At 45.2% G+C, this 18,157-nt stretch overlaps 1 protein-coding gene across 1 annotated transcript in view; it reads right to left on the bottom strand.

Annotated features, from left to right (window-relative positions):
• Positions 1–18,157, bottom strand: part of LOC138677296 (uncharacterized) — a 73,215-nt gene that overhangs the window by 9,003 nt on the left and 46,055 nt on the right. The window contains exons 8-9 of the mRNA XM_069767331.1: positions 2,926–3,093; positions 144–339 (exon numbers count right to left, since the gene is read on the bottom strand). Of these exons, the coding sequence (XP_069623432.1) occupies positions 144–339; positions 2,926–3,093 (364 nt within the window). The remainder of the gene's footprint in view (positions 1–143; positions 340–2,925; positions 3,094–18,157) is intronic.

Here is an 18,157-nt window from a genome sequence, read left to right as displayed (position 1 = left end):
CTTTAGCTCTCTAGTGGGGCCGCTGCAAATTACAGTTTGGTGGTTCCAGAAGTTTGGCTCTTGTTATCGTCATATTGTCATGGGACCCTTCAGCTTAAAAGGGATCATTGTTTACAACTTTTCAATTTACAGCCATAAGTTACCTTGTGCAAGTCAACATTTCCTAAAGATAAGTGGAAGTCGGGTCTAGAATTCTGAGATCCAAATGATGGAAGAGTTATTGCTGCAGCATCACTCTCCGATGATATCTCCAAGACACAACTGGGGTTGACAATAACAGGTTCCTGAGAAGTAAAATCCCAATCATCCTCCTGAAAGTTTCCATCTGGATCAGTTAACCTACAGATGAAAAGTAATCCACTTAATAATAGAAGGTCCTAAGTATTAGGGGCATTTGCTGCCAAGTTTTAGGAGCATTTTGTATGAGAAAAATAATATTTTTATAGAAAAATTAGGCCAATGAGAGTCCAAGATTATCCATTTGTTAAATACGTTGAGCTTAATTTTTATTGGTATAAATGCTTCTAAAATTAAAAAAAGCCATTTTGTTTTTAAAAATAGTATAAAAAATATAAAACTATGTACCCCCATGGTAACAGACTGCAAACAAGTCTGGTGTGTGGTGTCAACCAGTAGTTAGAAAGTGGGATGTAACATGTGTCTTCATAGGAGCTGTATACACAAAATGGCAGGAGATTCTAATCAGGGCTTGCGTAAAGCCGCTTCATTTTATATTTTTAATAAATAGGAGCAGTAAGTAGGTTACAAAGATACACACAATTTTTGGGCTCTGTAGCTGACACAATGGAGAAGATTGAGAATTGTTTTTTTCCCCATCTTCTCCTCATCAGAGAAAATTGGGTCAAATTCTGATCAGAGTGTTATTAGCATAATCGACCCAATTTTTTCAGATGGGAAAAAAATACTGTTGTGTGGCCGTAGCGTAATCAACATCACTTCATGACTTGGTCACATTTCCACACAAGGACCAGTGTGTTAAAAAAAATTAAAGACAAATAAAAACTGAAAAATGGAAAGCGAAATCTGGTAAAGAAGGAAATAAGGTTTCTGGTAAATAAATGTTCTTCCCAGCCTCACGTCTCCTACAACACTTTTGTTTATTTCACTCATAAACACAACTTGGTGACCTGTAAAGATGCTTGATCCCAGACTAAAAGTCATAACAAGGGGAGAAAATAGGTTTAACTGGTTAACAAGAACTTCAAGGCATGCTTTTTAACTTTGAACTGTTGTGTATGGGCCATAAAGTTTCTATAAAAACAGCAATGGGTGACCTATACAAAGGCAGGGGTCATGCCTGAGGAAGCGTAATGGCCATCAGCAACATTAGAACTAGTGATGAACGAACGTGCTCTGATAAGGTGTTATTCGAGCATTCTCGGGTGCTATCCGAGTATCTTGGGCGTTCTCGAATAATATGTTTAAATCCCCGCGGTTGCGTGTCTCGCGGCTGTTAGTCAGAAGCTACACATGCGGGGATTGCATAACAAACAGGCATAACAAACAGGCAATCACCACATATATTGCATCTGGCTAACAGTTGCGAGACATGCAACCAAGAGGACTCCAACGTATTATACCAACATGCCAAGATAAGGGTCCAGTTCGGGCTGTAAAAAAAAAAACAGAAAATGAATAATAAACATTATAATTATATTTACCTGTCCAGTAACGCATCCTCCCGTCCCGCCGTCTCCCGGCCGCATCTGCTTACAGGGCCGCTCATTACCTTCTGCCGGTATTCACTGCACTCGGCAGTCTTCGGCTTTTTCCGACAGTGTTTGTGTGGTGACATCATAGCATGAACACTGCCGAAAAAAGACGATGTCTGCCGAGTGCAGTGAATACTGCCGGCAGTTAATGAGCAGCCCTGGAAGCAGATGTTGCCGGGAGACAGCGGGGCAGGAGGATGCATCTCTGGACAGGTAAGTATGATTATAAAGTTTATGATTCATTTTCCGCTTTTTTTACAGCCCCCCTGCCCCATCCCATATATGTAAAGTCCGAGTTTGGGGTTCAGACTCAAGTTTGTGTCATCTCCCGCCGATCCCGAACATCAGGGGGTTCGCCCATCACTAGCCAAGCTACCCGGATAGCACCCGCGCAAGCTCGAATCACATCTTATCCGAGCACATTCAGTCAACGTTAATTAGAACATATCAAAATTCTAAATCGTAATTTTTTTATTGTAACCCTGAAGCTTCAAATTACATATCCTCTAATCACATCCTATCCCATGAAAATGTGCAGAATATTATTCCATTATTTTACAAAATTCAGCAGAACTTCTTGTTTGTAAAGCTATTTCATTCAACAGAAGCTCCCACTCTCCCAACACTCCGCAAGAAATAAAAAATGGAGAGAAACATGAAGAAATTAGAAAATCCAATACGCTTGAAACTGGACCAAACTCCTGATGCAAAATACAATTTTGGGACTGGATTTATTACTGCATTATCTTGACCAGTTTTCGTTGTTTTGCTTTCAAGATGTTTGCTGCTAACTCCCAATTCATCAATTGCAAATTTTGTAAAAATTGGATTTTTTTTGCACCTATTTATTTCAGTCTATGCCCCCTGAAAATGTCTCTTTTTGTATGCCTGAAATTGTATACAATTTTGCAATTTTTCTTTGCAACGTTTGCACCTTTTTGAGTTGAAAAGTTGTCAAAAGGTTGAAGACAAAAATAAAAAACATTACTGACTTTGCACAAACTTTATGAACAGTTTGAAAAATTTGGTGAAAAGAATATAAACAAATAAAATATGAAAAAAGAAAAAACAAAAGTAAATGAAAAAAATGCAAATGATGATTCGGGTCCTTGGTTTGCACAATGATTTTGAGGAGGCTCCCTTTAACCTAAAGAATGCACTGGTTTACACCACTTTAACATGTTTTACTTACGTTCCCTCGTTCTTTTTATGCTTCTGTCGATGTAGTAAAAAAGCCAGCAATATAATGATTGTCAGAAGGAATGTAAGAGCAGCAGCCGCACCACCATAAATTCCTGACTTACTGACAGCCACCTGGCATCGGTCCCCTCTATACCAAAACTGGCTTGATGATTGACAGCTATAAAAAAAGATGAAATGAAATAAAAAATAAAAAAAAATTAGGTTTAACATCATAAAAAGGAGAAGAGAAGGGAGGTGAAGGCAAAATGGTGGATAGAAGTTGGGATGGCATTGTTTAAATTAGAATGAAAAATAAATGCAATGTAAATGGTATATTTTATGGTCTACCTATAATTATGTTTTGGAGTAAGACACATCAGGAAGAGTGGTCAAAGAAATGGGTAACTTTGTGTTTAAATTTTAAAAATGTCCTAATTAATATAGGGAACCCTAAGTACCTCAGTTTAGGGGACAACATTACAAATCCTCATGCTGCCCTTGAATAGAATGTGCGAAGAGATGACGGCAGCATGGCTCTAAAGATGGCATGGGTCTCACGAGTGACTCACATGGTCTCCTACTTGTTCTTCTGTGCTGGCATCATGTTGGTAATTCATAGAACCACAGCAATATGGAAAGTCATGGAATGGATACAAAACACAATCCACTCTTTATTTAAAGGGCATAGCATTTTAGATTTCCATCCAAAATGTGGTCAACCCCTTTCAAGCCGTATTCAACGTAAGTGTACTAAGACAGAAGACTTTCTTCGAAAGCTTCAGACAATTATACTGTGGAGTTCTGAAGAAATTTTCAGGGATAGTCTTCAAACTTTTTACTATAGCTAACCTTCAGGTGGTAGCATCTACCATGGCATAATTCAAGGTGTCCTTCCTCAAAGAAACAGGAAAAATATACCTTGGTACCGTGTTAGACAAATAATCATCATTATGTCGTTTCAAATATCAGTATGCATTCTTCAAAGACATACCAATAAGGAATTCAAATTAATTAATTGTTGACGTGGAAAAGCATATATGTATAAATTAGACTCAAAAGAATTGTGGAAACCCCAAGGAGATCCCTCACTTGTAAGCCCTAAAATTTAACTTTTATTGATATTTTAAAATAGCGAGGTACATAAACAATTATGTATTTTACCCCTACACTGCCTTAAAAATTCTGATTAAGCATATAGGAAATTGCCTGAAATATCAAGTGGTGGTTCCCCAGGGTCATCAGGGGATGAGACAATAGCTCATTATCTTGCGAGTTCTTACACTAAATTCAAAAACAATTCACTGAAAAAAGGACTCTTATACAGACACAGGTGCATCTTACGTAATGGTGTGAATGACACCCTATGCAGACCTGTATGCAATTAGACTAATAGGTAGCCACCCCACGGATGGCTGAAGGTTAGTAAGTGCTTGTTTTATTAGTATTTTGCACCTGTGCTGCCCCTGCCTATGTCATGGAGGATCTGCTGCATCCTGTTTGTGCATTTGTGTCTGGACATAGTATTGCAATTATGGCTGCTTTTTCTTTCATTCAATGATGCTTTTATTGATTTTTTAGTCCTTTTTTCAATGAATTGGTCATAAGGAACCCTTCTTTTCTTGCTAATAAACAGCCACACTTATGGAATGTAAATGGACTTCATTTCAAGAAGCCCACTCATCTATATTTTATTTACTAAGCCTGTGTATATGTGCATGTAATGTAGTGTGAGTTTCACGATTCAGCTGTCGGGTGACCCAGGACCAGGAGCTTCTTCCCTGTCCCTAACACTAGGGGGTGGAATAGCTCATCCTATTTCCCAGGATACTTCTGAATGTGAAGATGTCGGGGTTGCCACTTTTGCCTTATGTTAGGTGTCGAGTTCCCGCCGCTGCACAGGGGGAATCTCGGACCATGTCCTCTGCAGTCTCCCATTCTTCCCCAGCTGCAGTGGAGTCTGCTCAGCAGAGACGTTGGTCCCAGCATCTGGCTCAAGCTGATACTGTGTGACTGGTTACAGCTACCGCCCCAGGTTCAGCCTTTGTAACCAGCATTGATCAGCGGCGAGCAGACGTTCCAGGGACTAAGCTCTGCTTTTCATCTACTGAGCATGCCTGTGGGACGACCTCTAATTGAAGGTCGGAGGTCATATGCTCAGGTCCTGTAGCGGCTCCATTGGACCACTGGCAAGGTCCCAGAAGGCTACATCTATTAAAGGCTCGCATGGCCACTCGGCCATGCGCTAGTATAAATCTATAATCGGGTAAGTGTGAATGTATGTATGCAATATGATGAAAGCTTCTAGTTTATCCCCTTCCCTAGCATTGTTGACTGAGTGTGGGTGATTGGAGCTAACTAGCACCAGATTGTGCCATCCAGCACAAGGCACGACAGTACAGCGTCCATAGCAGCGTCTCTCAGAGTGGCGCTGTGCGCAGATAGTGCACTTTCCTGGCCCAAGCTTAGGGTGGTAAGGTGCATCCGCCAGAGCGGTGCTGTACGCACATAGTGCGGTAAATCTTTAAGTTTACTTTCAGTTACAACTAGCGGAACGCACCAAATAATTAAGAAGATGGTATAAGGTGCATTCGCAGCCCGGGGTCCACCGTGCAGGGATGGAAGTTGCTGCTGAGTAATGATAGACTATATGGCAGTATAATGTGGATACACACACGGGTTAGCTTCACCAAGTATGAAGGAAGCGACACTGTTGCGTCACAGGGCCGTGGTACCGCACAAAGTGCGCAAGCAGAGAGTCACAGAACTCTATCCCAAGACACAGGTTAAGAGTTCCTCTAGACCTCTTGCGCTCGACACTGCTACTGAGGTGTCAGAGTTTAACAGAAATAATAATTTAATGCACAAGACTGCATGCAGTGCCGCACTTGCGGACGCCACTAACCACCCAGACTTGGGTCAGGAAAACACTCTAATAGCGCATGGCGCCACACTGGCGGTCACAGCAATAGGACGCTGTATCATGTGTTGAGTGCAGATAGCACTGTCGGGCGCTAATAATAATAATTTTTATTTATATAGCGCCAACATATTCCGCAGCGCTTTACAAATTATAGAGGGGACTTGTACAGACAATAGACATTACAGCATAACAGAAATACAGTTCAAAACAGATACCAGGAGGAATGAGGGCCCTGCTCGCAAGCTACAAACTATGAGGAAAACAATTGCTTTAGTTATTCGGACCGGCCATAGTGTAAGGCTCGGGTGTTCATGTAAAGCTGCATGAACCAGTTAACTGCCTAAGTATGTAGCAGTACAGACACAGAGGGCTATTAATTGCATAAAGTGAATGAGAACATGATGCGAGGAACCTGATTGCCTATTTAAAAAAAAAAATAAATAAAAACAATAGTTTTTTTTTTTTTTTTAACCCCTTCCCGACCTTTGACGCCACGTAGGCGTCATGAAAGTCGGTGCCATTCCGACCCATGACGCCTATGCGGCGTCATGGAAAGATCGCGTCCCTGCAGATCGGGTGAAAGGGTTAACTCCCATTTCACCCGATCTGCAGGGACAGGGGGAGTGGTAGTTTAGCCCAGGGGGGGTGGCTTCACCCCCTCGTGGCTACGATCGCTCTGATTGGCTGTTGAAAGTGAAACTGCCAATCAGAGCGATTTGTAATATTTCACCCATTATAACGGGTGAAATATTACAATCCAGCCATGGCCGATGCTGAAATATCATCGGCCATGGCTGGAAATACTAGTGTGCCCCCACCCCACCCCTCCGATCGCCCCCCCACCCCCCCGATCTGGCCGGTACACTGCTCCGGCTCCCCTCCGTCCAGTGCTCCGCTCCCCCCCCGTGCTCGTGTCCGCTCCCCCCGTGCTCCAATCACCCCCCCGTGCTCCAATCACCCCCCCTGCACTCCGATCCACCCCCCCCCGTGCTCCGTTCCACCCCCCCGTGCTCCATTCCAGCCCCCCCGTGCTCCGTTCCACGCCCCCCGCGCTCCGTTCCACCCCTCCCGCGCTCCGATCCCCCCCCCCCCGTGGTCCCCCCCCACCCTATCATACTTACCGATCCAGCCGTGGTCCCGTCCATCTTCTCCCGGGCGCCGCCATCTTCCAAAATGGCGGGCGCATGCGCAGTGCGCCCGCCGAATCTGCCGGCCGGCAGATTCGTTCCAAAGTGCATTTTGATCACTGAGATATAATCTATCTCAGTGATCAAAATAAAAAAAATAATAAATGACCCCCCCCTTTGTCACCCCCATAGGTAGGGACAATAAAAAAATAAAGAAATTTTTTTTTTTCCACTAATGTTAGAATAGGGTTAGGGTTAGGGGTAGGGTTAGGGTTAGGGGTAGGGCTAGGGGTAGGGTTAGGGTTAGGGTTAGGGGTAGGGTTAGGGGTAGGGTTAGGGTTAGGGGTAGGGTTAGGGGAAGGGTTAGGGCTAGGGTTAGGGCTAGGGTTAGGGTTAGGAATGTGCACACGTATTCTGGTCCTCTGCGGATTTTTCCGCTGCGGATTTGATAAATCCGCAGTGCTAAACCGCTGCGGATTTATGGCGGATTTACCGCGTTTTTTTCTGCGCATTTCACTGCGGTTTTACAATTGCGATTTTCTATTGGAGCAGTTGTAAAACTGCTGCGGAATCCGCACAAAGAAGTGACATGCTGCGGAATGTAAACCGCTGCGTTTCCGTGCAGTTTTTCCGCAGCATGTGTACAGCGATTTTTGTTTCCCATAGGTTTACATTGAACTGTACACTCATGGGAAACTGCTGCGGATCCGCAGCGTGTGCACATATCTTTAGAATTAGGCTATGTGCACACGGTGCGGATTTGGCTGCGGATCCGCAGCAGTGTTCCATCAGGTTTACAGTACCATGTAAACATATGAAAAACCAAATCCGCTGTGCCCATGGTGCGGAAAATACCGCGCGGGAACGCTGCGTTGTATTTTCCGCAGCATGTCAATTCTTTGTGCGGATTCCGCAGCGTTTTACACCTGTTCCTCAATAGGAATCCGCAGGTGAAATCCGCACAAAAAACACTGGAAATCCGCGGAAAATCCGCAGATAAAACACAGTGCCTTTTACCCGCAGATTTTTCAAAAATGGTGCGGAAATATCTCACACGAATCCGCAACGTGGGCACATGGCCTTAGGGTTAGGGTTGGAATTAGGGTTGTGGTTAGGGTTAGGGGTGTGTTGGGGTTAGGGGTGTGTTGGGGTTAGGGTTGTGATTAGGATTATGGCTACAGTTGGGATTAGGGTTAGGGGTGTGTTGGGGTTAGTGTTGGAGTTAGAATTGAGGGGTTACCACTGTTTAGGCACATCAGGGGTCTCCAAACGCAACATGGCGCCACCATTGATTCCAGCCAATCTCGTATTCAAAAAGTCAAATGGTGCTCCCTCACTTCCGAGCCCTGACGTGTGCCCAAACAGTGGTTTACCCCCACATATGGGGTACCAGCATACTCAGGACAAACTGCGCAACAATTACTGGGGTCCAATTTCTCCTGTTACCCTTGTGAATCTAAAAAAATGCTTGCTAAAACATAATTTTTGAGGAAAGAAAAATGATTTTTTATTTTCACGGCTCTGCGTTGTAAACGTCTGTGAAGCACTTGGGGGTTCAAAGTGCTCACCACATATCTAGATAAGTTCCTTGAGGGGTCTAGTTTCTAAAATGGGGTCACTTGTGGGGGGTCTCTACTGTTTAGGCACACCAGGGGCTCTGCAAACGCAACGTGACACCCGCAGACCATTCCATCAAAGTCTGCATTTCAAAAGTCACTACTTCCCTTCTGAGCCCCGACGTGTGCCCAAACAGTGGTTTACCCCCACATATGGGGTATCAGCGTACTCAGGAGAAACTGGACAACAACTTTTGGGGTCCAATTTCTCCTGTAACCCTTGGGAAAATAAAAAATTCTGGGCTAAATAATTATTTTTGAGGAAAGAAAACGTATTTATTATTTTCACGGCTCTGCATTATAAACTTCTATGAAGCACTTGGGGGTTCAAAGTGCTCACCACACATCTAGATAAGTTCCTTTCAGGGTCTAGTTTCCAAAATGGGGTCACTTGTGGGGGGTTTCTACTGTTTAGGCACATCAGGGGCTCTGCAAACGCAACGTGACGCCCGCAGAGCATTCCATCAAAGTCTGCATTTCAAAACGTCACTACTTCAATTCCAAGCCCCGGCATGTGCCCAAACAGTAGTTTACCCCCACATATGGGGTATCACCGTACTCAGGAGAAACTGGACAACAACTTTTGGGGTCAAATTTCTCCTGTTACCCTTGGGAAAATTAAAAAATTCTGGGCTAAATAATTATTTTTGAGGAAAGAAAACGTATTTATTATTTTCACGGCTCTGCATTATAAACTTCTATGAAGCACTTGGGGGTTCAAAGTGCTCACCACACATCTAGATAAGTTCCTTTGGGGGTCTAGTTTCCAAAATGGGGTCACTTGTGGGGGGTTTCTACTGTTAAGCCACATCAGGGGCTCTGCAAACGCAACGTGACGCCCACAGAGCATTCCATCAAAGTCTGCATTTCAAAACGTCACTACTTCACTTCCGAGCCCCGGCATGTGCCCAAACAGTGATTTACCCCCACATATGGGGTATCAGCGTACTCAGGAGAAACTGGACAACAACTTTTGGGGTCAAATTTCTCCTGTTACCCTTGGGAAAATAAAAAATTGCAGGCTAAAAGATCATTTTTGAGAAAATAATTTTTTTTTTTATTTTCATGGCTCTGCGTTATAAACTTCTGTGAAGCACTTGGGGGTTCAAAGTCCTCACCACACATCTAGATTAGTTCCTTTGGGGGTCTAGTTTCCAAAATGGTGTCATTTCTGGGGGATCTCCAATGTTTAAGCACACAGGGGCTCTCCAAACGTGACATGGTGTCCGCTAATGATTGGAGCTAATTTTCCATTTAAAAAGCCAAATGGCGTGCCATCCCTTCCGAGCCCTGCCGTGCGCCCAAACAGTGGTTTACCCCCACATATGGGGTATCAGCGTACTCAGGACAAACTGGACAACAATATTTGGGGTCCAATTTCTCCCATTATCCTTGGCAAAATAGGAAATTCCAGGCTGAAAAATCATTTTTGAGGAAAGAAAAATTATTTTTTATTTTCATGGCTCTGCGTTATAAACTTCTGTGAAGCACCTGGGGGTTTAAAGTGCTCAATATGCATCTAGATAAGTTCCTTGGGGGGTCTAGTTTCCAAAATGGGGTCACTTGTGGGGGAGCTCCAATGTTTAGGCACACAGGGGGCTCTCCAAACGCGACATGGTGTCCGCTAACAATTGGAGCTAATTTTCCATTCAAAAAGTCAAATGGCGCGCCTTCCCTTCCGAGCCCTGCCGTGTGCCCAAACAGTGGTTTACCCCCACATATGAGGTATCGGCGTACTCGGGAGAAATTGCCCAACAAATTTTATGATCCATTTTATCCTACTGCCCATGTGAAAATGAAAAAATTGAGGCTAAAATAATTTTTTTGTGAAAAAAAAGTACTTTTTCATTTTTACAGATCAATTTGTGAAGCACCTGAGGGTTTAAAGTGCTCACTAGGCATCTAAATAAGTTCCTTGGGGGGTCTAGTTTCAAAAATGGGGTCACTTGTGGGGGAGCGCCAATGTTTAGGCACACAGGAGCTATCCAAACGCGACATGATGTCCGCTAACGATGGAAATAATTTTTCATTCAAAAAGTCAAATGGCGCTCCTTCCCTTCCGAGCCTTACCATGTGCCCAAACAGTGGTTTACCTCCACATGTGAGGTATTGGTGTACTCAGGAGAAATTGCCCAACACATTTTAGGATCCATTTTATCCTGTTGCCCATGTGAAAATGAAAAAATTGAGGCTAAAAGAATTTTTTTGTGAAAAAAAAGTACTTTTTCATTTTTACGGATCAATTTGTGAAGCACCTGGGGGTTCAAAGTGCTCACTATGCATCTAGATAAGTTCCTTGGGGCGTCTAGTTTCCAAAATGGGGTCATTTGTGGGGAAGCTCCAATTTTTAGGCACACGGGGGCTCTCCAAACGTGACATGGTGTCCGCTAAAGAGTGGAGCCAATTTTTGATTCAAAAAGTCAAATGGCGCTCCTTCCCTTCCAAGCCCTGCCGTGCGCCCAAACAGTGGTTTACCCCCACATATGAGGTATCAGCGTACTCAGGACAAATTGGACAACAACTTTCGTGGTTCAGTTTCTCCTTTTACCATTGGGAAAATAAAAAAATTGTTGCTAAAAGATAATTTTTGTGACTAAAAAGTTAAATGTTCATTTTTTCCTTCCATGTTGCTTCTGCTGCTGTGAAGCACCTGAAGGGTTAATAAACTTCTTGAATGTGGTTTTGAGTACCTTGAGGGGTGCAGTTTTTAGAATGGTGTCACTTTTGGGTATTTTCAGCCATATAGACCCCTCAAACTGACTTCAAATGTGAGGTGGTCCCTAAAAAAAATGGTTTTGTAAATTTCGTTGTAAAAATGACAAATCGCTGGTCAAATTTTAACCCTTATAACTTCCTAACAAAAAAAAATTTTGTTTCCAAAATTGTGCTGATGTAAAGTAAACATGTGGGAAATGTTATTTATTAACTATTTTGTGTCACATATCTCTCTGGTTTAACAGAATAAAAATTCAAAATGTGAAAATTGCGAAATTTTCAAAATTTTCGCCAAATTTCCGTGTTTATCACAAATAAATGCAGAATTTATTGACCTAAATTTACCACTAACATGAAGCCCAATATGTCACGAAAAAACAATCTCAGAACCGCTAGGATCCGTTGAAGCGTTCCTGAGTTATTACCTCATAAAGGGACACTGGTCAGAATTGCAAAAAACGGCAAGGTCTTTAAGGTCAAAATAGGCTGGGTCATGAAGGGGTTAAATAGGCCACACAGGGATCGTTAGGTTAATACATTGAGGCGGTAGGCCAGTCTGAACAAGTGAGTTTTTAGGGCACGCTTAAAGCTGTGGGGATTGGGGATAAATCGTATTAACCTAGGTAGTGCATTCCAAAGAATCGGCGCAGCACGTGTAAAGTCTTGGAGACGGGAGTGGGAGGTTCTGATTATTGAGGATGCTAACCTGAGGTCATTAGCGGAGCGGAGGGCACGGGTAGGGTGGTAGACTGAGACCAGAGAGGAGATGTAGGGTGGTGCAGAGCCATGGAGTGCTTTGTGGATGAGGGTAGTAGTTTTGTACTGGATTCTGGAGTGGATGGGTAACCAGTGTAATGACTGGCACAGGGTAGAGGCATCGGTGTAACGGTTGGTGAGGAATATGATCCTGGCAGCAGCATTCAGGACAGATTGGAGCGGGGAAAGTTTGGTAAGAGGGAGGCCGATTAGTAGAGAGTTACAATAGTCCAGACGAGAATGAATAAGTGAAACAGTAAGAGTTTTTGCAGAGTCGAAAGTAAGAAAAGGGCGAATTCTAGAAATGTTTTTGAGATGCAGGTAAGAAGAGCGAGCCAGTGATCGGATGTGGGGGGTGAATGAAAGGTCAGAATCAAGGATGACCCCAAGGCAGCGGGCATGTTGCTTTGGAGTAATGGTGGAACCGCACATGGAGATGGCAATGTCAGGCAAAGGCTAGGTTAGTAGAGGGAGAGAACATGAGGAGTTCAGTTTTTGACAGGTTTAGTTTCAGATAGAGGGAGGACATGATGTTAGAGACAGCGGTAAGACAATCCCTGGTGTTTTCTAAAAAGGTCGGGGTGACAACAGGAGAAGAGGTGTATAATTGGGTGTCGTCAGCATAGAGATGGTACTGGAAACCAAATCTACTGATTGTTTGTCCAATAGGGGCAGTATACAACGAGAAGAGGAGGGGGCCTAAGACTGATCCTTGAGGAACCCCAACAGTAAGGGGAAGATGAGAGGAGGAGGAACCAGCAAAACATACAGTGAAGGATCGGTCAGAGAGATAGGAGGAGAACCAGTAGAGAACGGTGTCCTTGAGGCCGATGGAGCGGAGCATAGTGAGGAGGAGCTGATGATCCACAGTATCGAATGCTGCAGAGAGATTCAAGAGAATTAGCATGGAGTAGTGACCATTAGATTTAGCTGTTAGTAGGTCATTAGAGACTTTAGTGAGGGCGGTTTCAGTAGAGTGTAAAGAGCGGAAGCCAGATTGAAGAGGGTCGAGAAGAGAGTTATCTGAGAGATAGCGGGTAAGACGGGAGTGGACCAGGCGTTCGTGGAGTTTAGAGATGAAGGGAAGATTAGAGACAGGTCTATAATTAGCGGCACAGTTTTGATCGAGGGATGGTTTTTTAAGTAATGGATGTATGATGGCATGCTTAAATGAGGAGGGAAAAATACCGTAAGTGAGGGAAAGGTTGAATATTTTTGTTAGGTGAGAGGTGACAGCCGGGGAAAGGGACTGGAGGAGATGTGACGGAATGGGGTCACTGGTGCAAGTGGTCGGGCGAGAAGATGCAAGGAGCCTGCTTACTTCTTCTTCTGTAACTGCTTCAAAGTCAGAGAGTGAACTAGATGCAGTAGGGGAGGGAGGACAGTGCATGGTATGAAGAGATTGGGAGATGATTTCCTGTCGAATGTGGTCAATTTTTTCTTTGAAGTAATTGGCCAGATCGTCAGCACGGAGATCCGTGGTTGGGGCCTGCTCTCTTGGGTTGAGTAGGGACTGGAACGTGTCAAAGAGACGTTTAGGGTTTTTGGACAGGGAGGTGATGAGGGTGTTGAAGTAGGTTTGTTTGGAGAGGTGAAGGGCAGAATTGTATGTCTTTAGCATGAACTTATAATGGATGAAATCTTCGGGTAGATTAGATTTTCTCCACAGACGTTCTGCGCACCTGGAGCACCGCTGCAGGAAACGTGTTTGCAGCGTGTGCCACGGTTGTTGCCGTCTGTGCCGAGTTGTTTTATGTATAGGAGGAGCAGCTTCATCCAGAGCACTTTGCAGGGTTTCATTGTAATGCTTCAGAGCAGAATCAGGACATGAGATGGAGAAGATTGGGGCCAATGAGGACTGCAAGTTCTTCATAAGTTTCTGGGTGTTAATGGCCTGTATGTTTCTATAAGTGTGGAAAGTGGGGGTGACCTGAGCGGGATGGCAGTTCTTGATAGAGAATGAAAGAAGGTTGTGGTCAGAGAGTGGGAGAGGGGAGTTTGTGAAATCATCCACTGAGCAAAGCCGGGAAAAGACCAAGTCAAGGGAGTTTCCATCTTCATGTGTTGGAGAGTTAGTATGCTGTGAGAGGCCGAAAGAGGAGGTTAGAGATAAAAGGTGAGAAGCAGATGGGGAGGGGGGAGAGGCAGTGGGGATGTTGAAATCACCCATGATAAGGGTGGAGGTGTCACAGGAGAGAAAGTGTGGAAGCCAGGTGGCAAAGTGATCCAGGAACTGATGAGAGGGGCCGGGAGGACGATACACCACCGCCACTCGCATGGAGAAGGGACGTAGAGTCTGACCACATGGACCTCAAAGGAAGGGAAGACAAGTGAGGGTACTTGGGGGATAACTTGGAAAGTACATTTGGGTGAAAGGAGCAGACCAACGCCTCCACCTGCTCTGTTGTCCGATCTTGGGGTATGAGAAAAATGTAGTCCACCATATGAAAGAGCAGCAGCAGCGATGGTGTCTGACTGCTGGATCCAGGTTTCAGTAAGAGCCAGGAGATTAAGAGAATTGGAAAGGAAGAAGTCATGAATGAAGGAGAGTTTATTACACACAGAGCGAGAATTCCAAAGGGCACAATTCAAAGAGACAGAAGGCATGCAGGGAATATTAATAAGGTTAGAGGGGTTTCTGGGTGTAACAATTGGGAGGTTTGACTGGCTATAACATGGGGGGCCGGGGTTTGGAGAGATGTCTCCAGCGACTAGGAGAAGGAGGATCGAAAGAGTGAGCAGATGGTTAAGTGATTTGTGAGAGCGTCTCTTGTGTTGGATGGTGGGACTGAATGGATCTGTGCTGTTAAGCAATGTGAACAGAGCATGAGTGCTATACATAGGAGAGGCAAGGACAGAGGGGCCGATATGGATGGAGTATAGAGAGTTAATGCAAGGGCGGTGAATGTGAGTGAATGCAGCAGCCAGGATATAGATTATACAAATAAATATGGTGAGTATTTGTGCTGTTTCAAGTGAATAGGGAATAGATTTAGATTGTCTTACCTGTCTCCTGCCCTGTCTAACTGTCATGTTATAACTGCCGAGTACTTAGAAAAAAAGTACTTTGAATAAAAATACACGAATACTAATGCACGAATGCATCCCCAAGCTAAGTCTACATTTATAGAAGGCTAGCCCTTAGATCTCACTTTTTTTTTTTTTTGTGTTAAAGCTCGTTAGCAATCAATCTAAAGGTACCTTCACACATAACGATATTGTTAACGATATCGTTGCTTTTTGTGACGTAGCAACGATATCGTTAATAAAATCGTTATGTGTGACAGCGACCAACGATCAGGCCCCTGCTGGGAGATCGTTGGTCGCTGAAGAAAGTCCAGAACTTTATTTCGTCGCTGGATCTCCCGCTGACATCGCTGGATCGGCGTGTGTGACACCGATCCAGCGATGTCTTCACTGGTAACCAGGGTAAACATCGGGTAACTAAGCGCAGGGCCGCGCTTAGTAACCCGATGTTTACCCTGGTTACCATCCTAAAAGTAAAAAAAACAAACAGTACATACATGAGCGTCGGTCAGCCGGAAAGCAGAGCGGTGACGTCACCGCTCAGCTTTCCGGCCGCTGTGCTCACAGACAGTACAGGAGGAGAGCAGAGCACAGCGCTGGAGGACAGACAGCGTTAGGTAAGTATGTACTGTTTGTTTTTTTTACTTTTAGGATGGTAACCAGGGTAAACATCGGGTTACTAAGCAAGGCCCTGCGCTTAGTTACCCGATGTTTACCCTGGTTACCGGCATCGTTGGTCGCTGGAGAGCGGTCTGTGTGACAGCTCTCCAGCGACCAAACAGCGACGCTGCAGCGATCCGGATCGTTGTCGGTATCGCTGCAGCGTCGCTTAATGTGAAGGGGCCTTAACTCAGTTGAGACAACAGGACACAATAAATGTAGTGATCAGATAAACAAATGTCCAGGTCTACATGGATCATAAACCGCTTTGAAACAGTTATGTGATCTCTCTGAGTAAGGACATGCAAAAGTCAGATTAAATATCTATAAACACAAACAAATGCATAATAGGATGAATAACATATATACATATATGCAGGATTCAATGCCGAAAATAGAATGACTCAGATACCATCCAAGCTGCTTGCTGTCAGGGACTGGAGCAATAGACATGCAGGATATTTCAGCTCAGAGAATGAATGATATGTTTACCATCCAAGCTGCTTGCACTTGGATTGCTCTAGCTTGCGCTAGATAGCAGGCATCCACCATTCGCGAGCAGTCAACAACACTAGGAAGGGGGATGATTAAAGAGCGACTTTCACACATCTGCACACACATATATACACTAGCGCATGGCCGAGCGGCCATGAGAACTTTTTAACCTTTTATAGCAGCAGTGCTATGGGACCTTCCAGATGGTCCAATAGGAGCCACAACAGGACCTGAGCATGTCACCCCCGACCTCCAATGGAAGGTCGTCCCGTGGGCATGCTCAGTATGGGAAAAGAAGGACTTAGTCCCAGAAAGACCTGCTTGCTGCTGATCAGTGCTGGCTACAAAGGCAGAGCCTGGAAGGGCAGCAGTAACCAGTCGCCAGACACTGAGACTGACTTCTCCGCTGAGCAGGCTCCACTGCGGCTGGAGAAGAATGGGAGACCGCAGCAGAGATGGTTTGAGATTCCCCCTGTCCAGAGGCGGGAACTCGACACCTAACATTACTCCCCCTCCTAGGGCTCCCCTCCCTGGGCCTCGCTACGTTCAAAGGCTGCAATGAGCAGCAGAGCCCGAATGTGCTACACAGGTTCCCAGGTTCTGTCCTCTGGGCCGTGACCCTTCCAGTCCACCAGATAGAACTTTTTGCCATGTACCAGCTTGCACCCCAAGATAGCATTCACCTCATAATCGTCTGTGGACGAACCCAATGTCCCGGCAGAAGACTCAGAACACCGGAACATGTAAACGGGCTTTAAGAGGGATACATGAAAGGAGTTGGTGATACCCAGGCATGGAGGAAGAGCCAGATGGTAGACCACAGGATTAACCTGTTCTAGAACCTTGAAGGGACCTAAATAGAGATGCGCAAACTAAGTCGAATCAATTCGCAGCCTGATATTGCAGGCGGAGAGCCATACTATGTCACCAGGAGCAAAGGTTGGAGCTGGGTGCCGATGTGCATCGGCAGAGACCCTCATTCTCTCCTTGGAAGCCTGGATGGCATCCTGTGTGCGGTCTCAGTGTCCCGTGCTTCCACTGCCCAGTCTGCCACCCTAGAGTCGGCAGAAGACATGGGCATGGGCACAGGAACCCATGGATGCTGGCCGTAATTAAGGAGGAATGGGGTCTGTCCAGTGGAGTCGGCTACGGCGTTGTTCAATGCAAACTCTGCCCACGGTAGCAGGCATGACCAGTCATCCTGCCTGGCCGAGACAAAATGTCGTAGGTATGTGACTAGGGTCTGGTTGGTCCTCTTTACCAATCCATTCATCTCAGGATGGTACGCTGAAGAGAGATTCCCCTCTATACTAAGAAGGCGACGAAGCTCTTTCCAGAACTGAGACGCAAACTGGGGACCCCGGCCACTGACAATCTTATCAGGCATACCATGTAAGCGGAAGACATGTTTGACAAACAATGCCGCCAAGGCCCATGCAGAAGATAACCGTGGGAGAGGCACCAAATGCACCATTTTAGAGAAATGGTCGGCAACTACCCAAATAATGGTGCAGCTATGGGACTTGGGTAAGCCAACCACAAAGTCCATCCCGACCATCTCCCAAGGCCTATCAGCCACCGGAAGAGGGTAAAGTAGCCCAGGAGGCCGTTGTCGAGAAGACCTATTCCTGGCGCAGGAGACACATGCCCGAATATAGTCTTCGACGTCACGGGCCATATGCGGCCACCAGTACGTCCTTGCCAGAAGCTCTGATGTCCTCTTGATCCCAAAATGTCCACCCACCCTGGATAAGGGAGCCCAAGAGAGAACCTCCAGTCACAAATTAGATGACACGAAAGTCTTGCCCGGGGGCACAGACACTAGCGACACTGGAGCCACAGTTCTCAGACTCTTGGAGGGGACAATTAGCCGAGGCTTCTCCTATGATGACACCACGGAGTGGCAGAGAGCATCGGCGTGAATGT

Source organism: Ranitomeya imitator, chromosome 4, assembly GCF_032444005.1.
Source record: "Ranitomeya imitator isolate aRanImi1 chromosome 4, aRanImi1.pri, whole genome shotgun sequence".
Lineage (NCBI taxonomy): Eukaryota > Metazoa > Chordata > Amphibia > Anura > Dendrobatidae > Ranitomeya > Ranitomeya imitator.
Note: the sequence above shows the minus strand (reverse complement) of the source record. Positions and strands in the feature narration are given on the sequence as shown.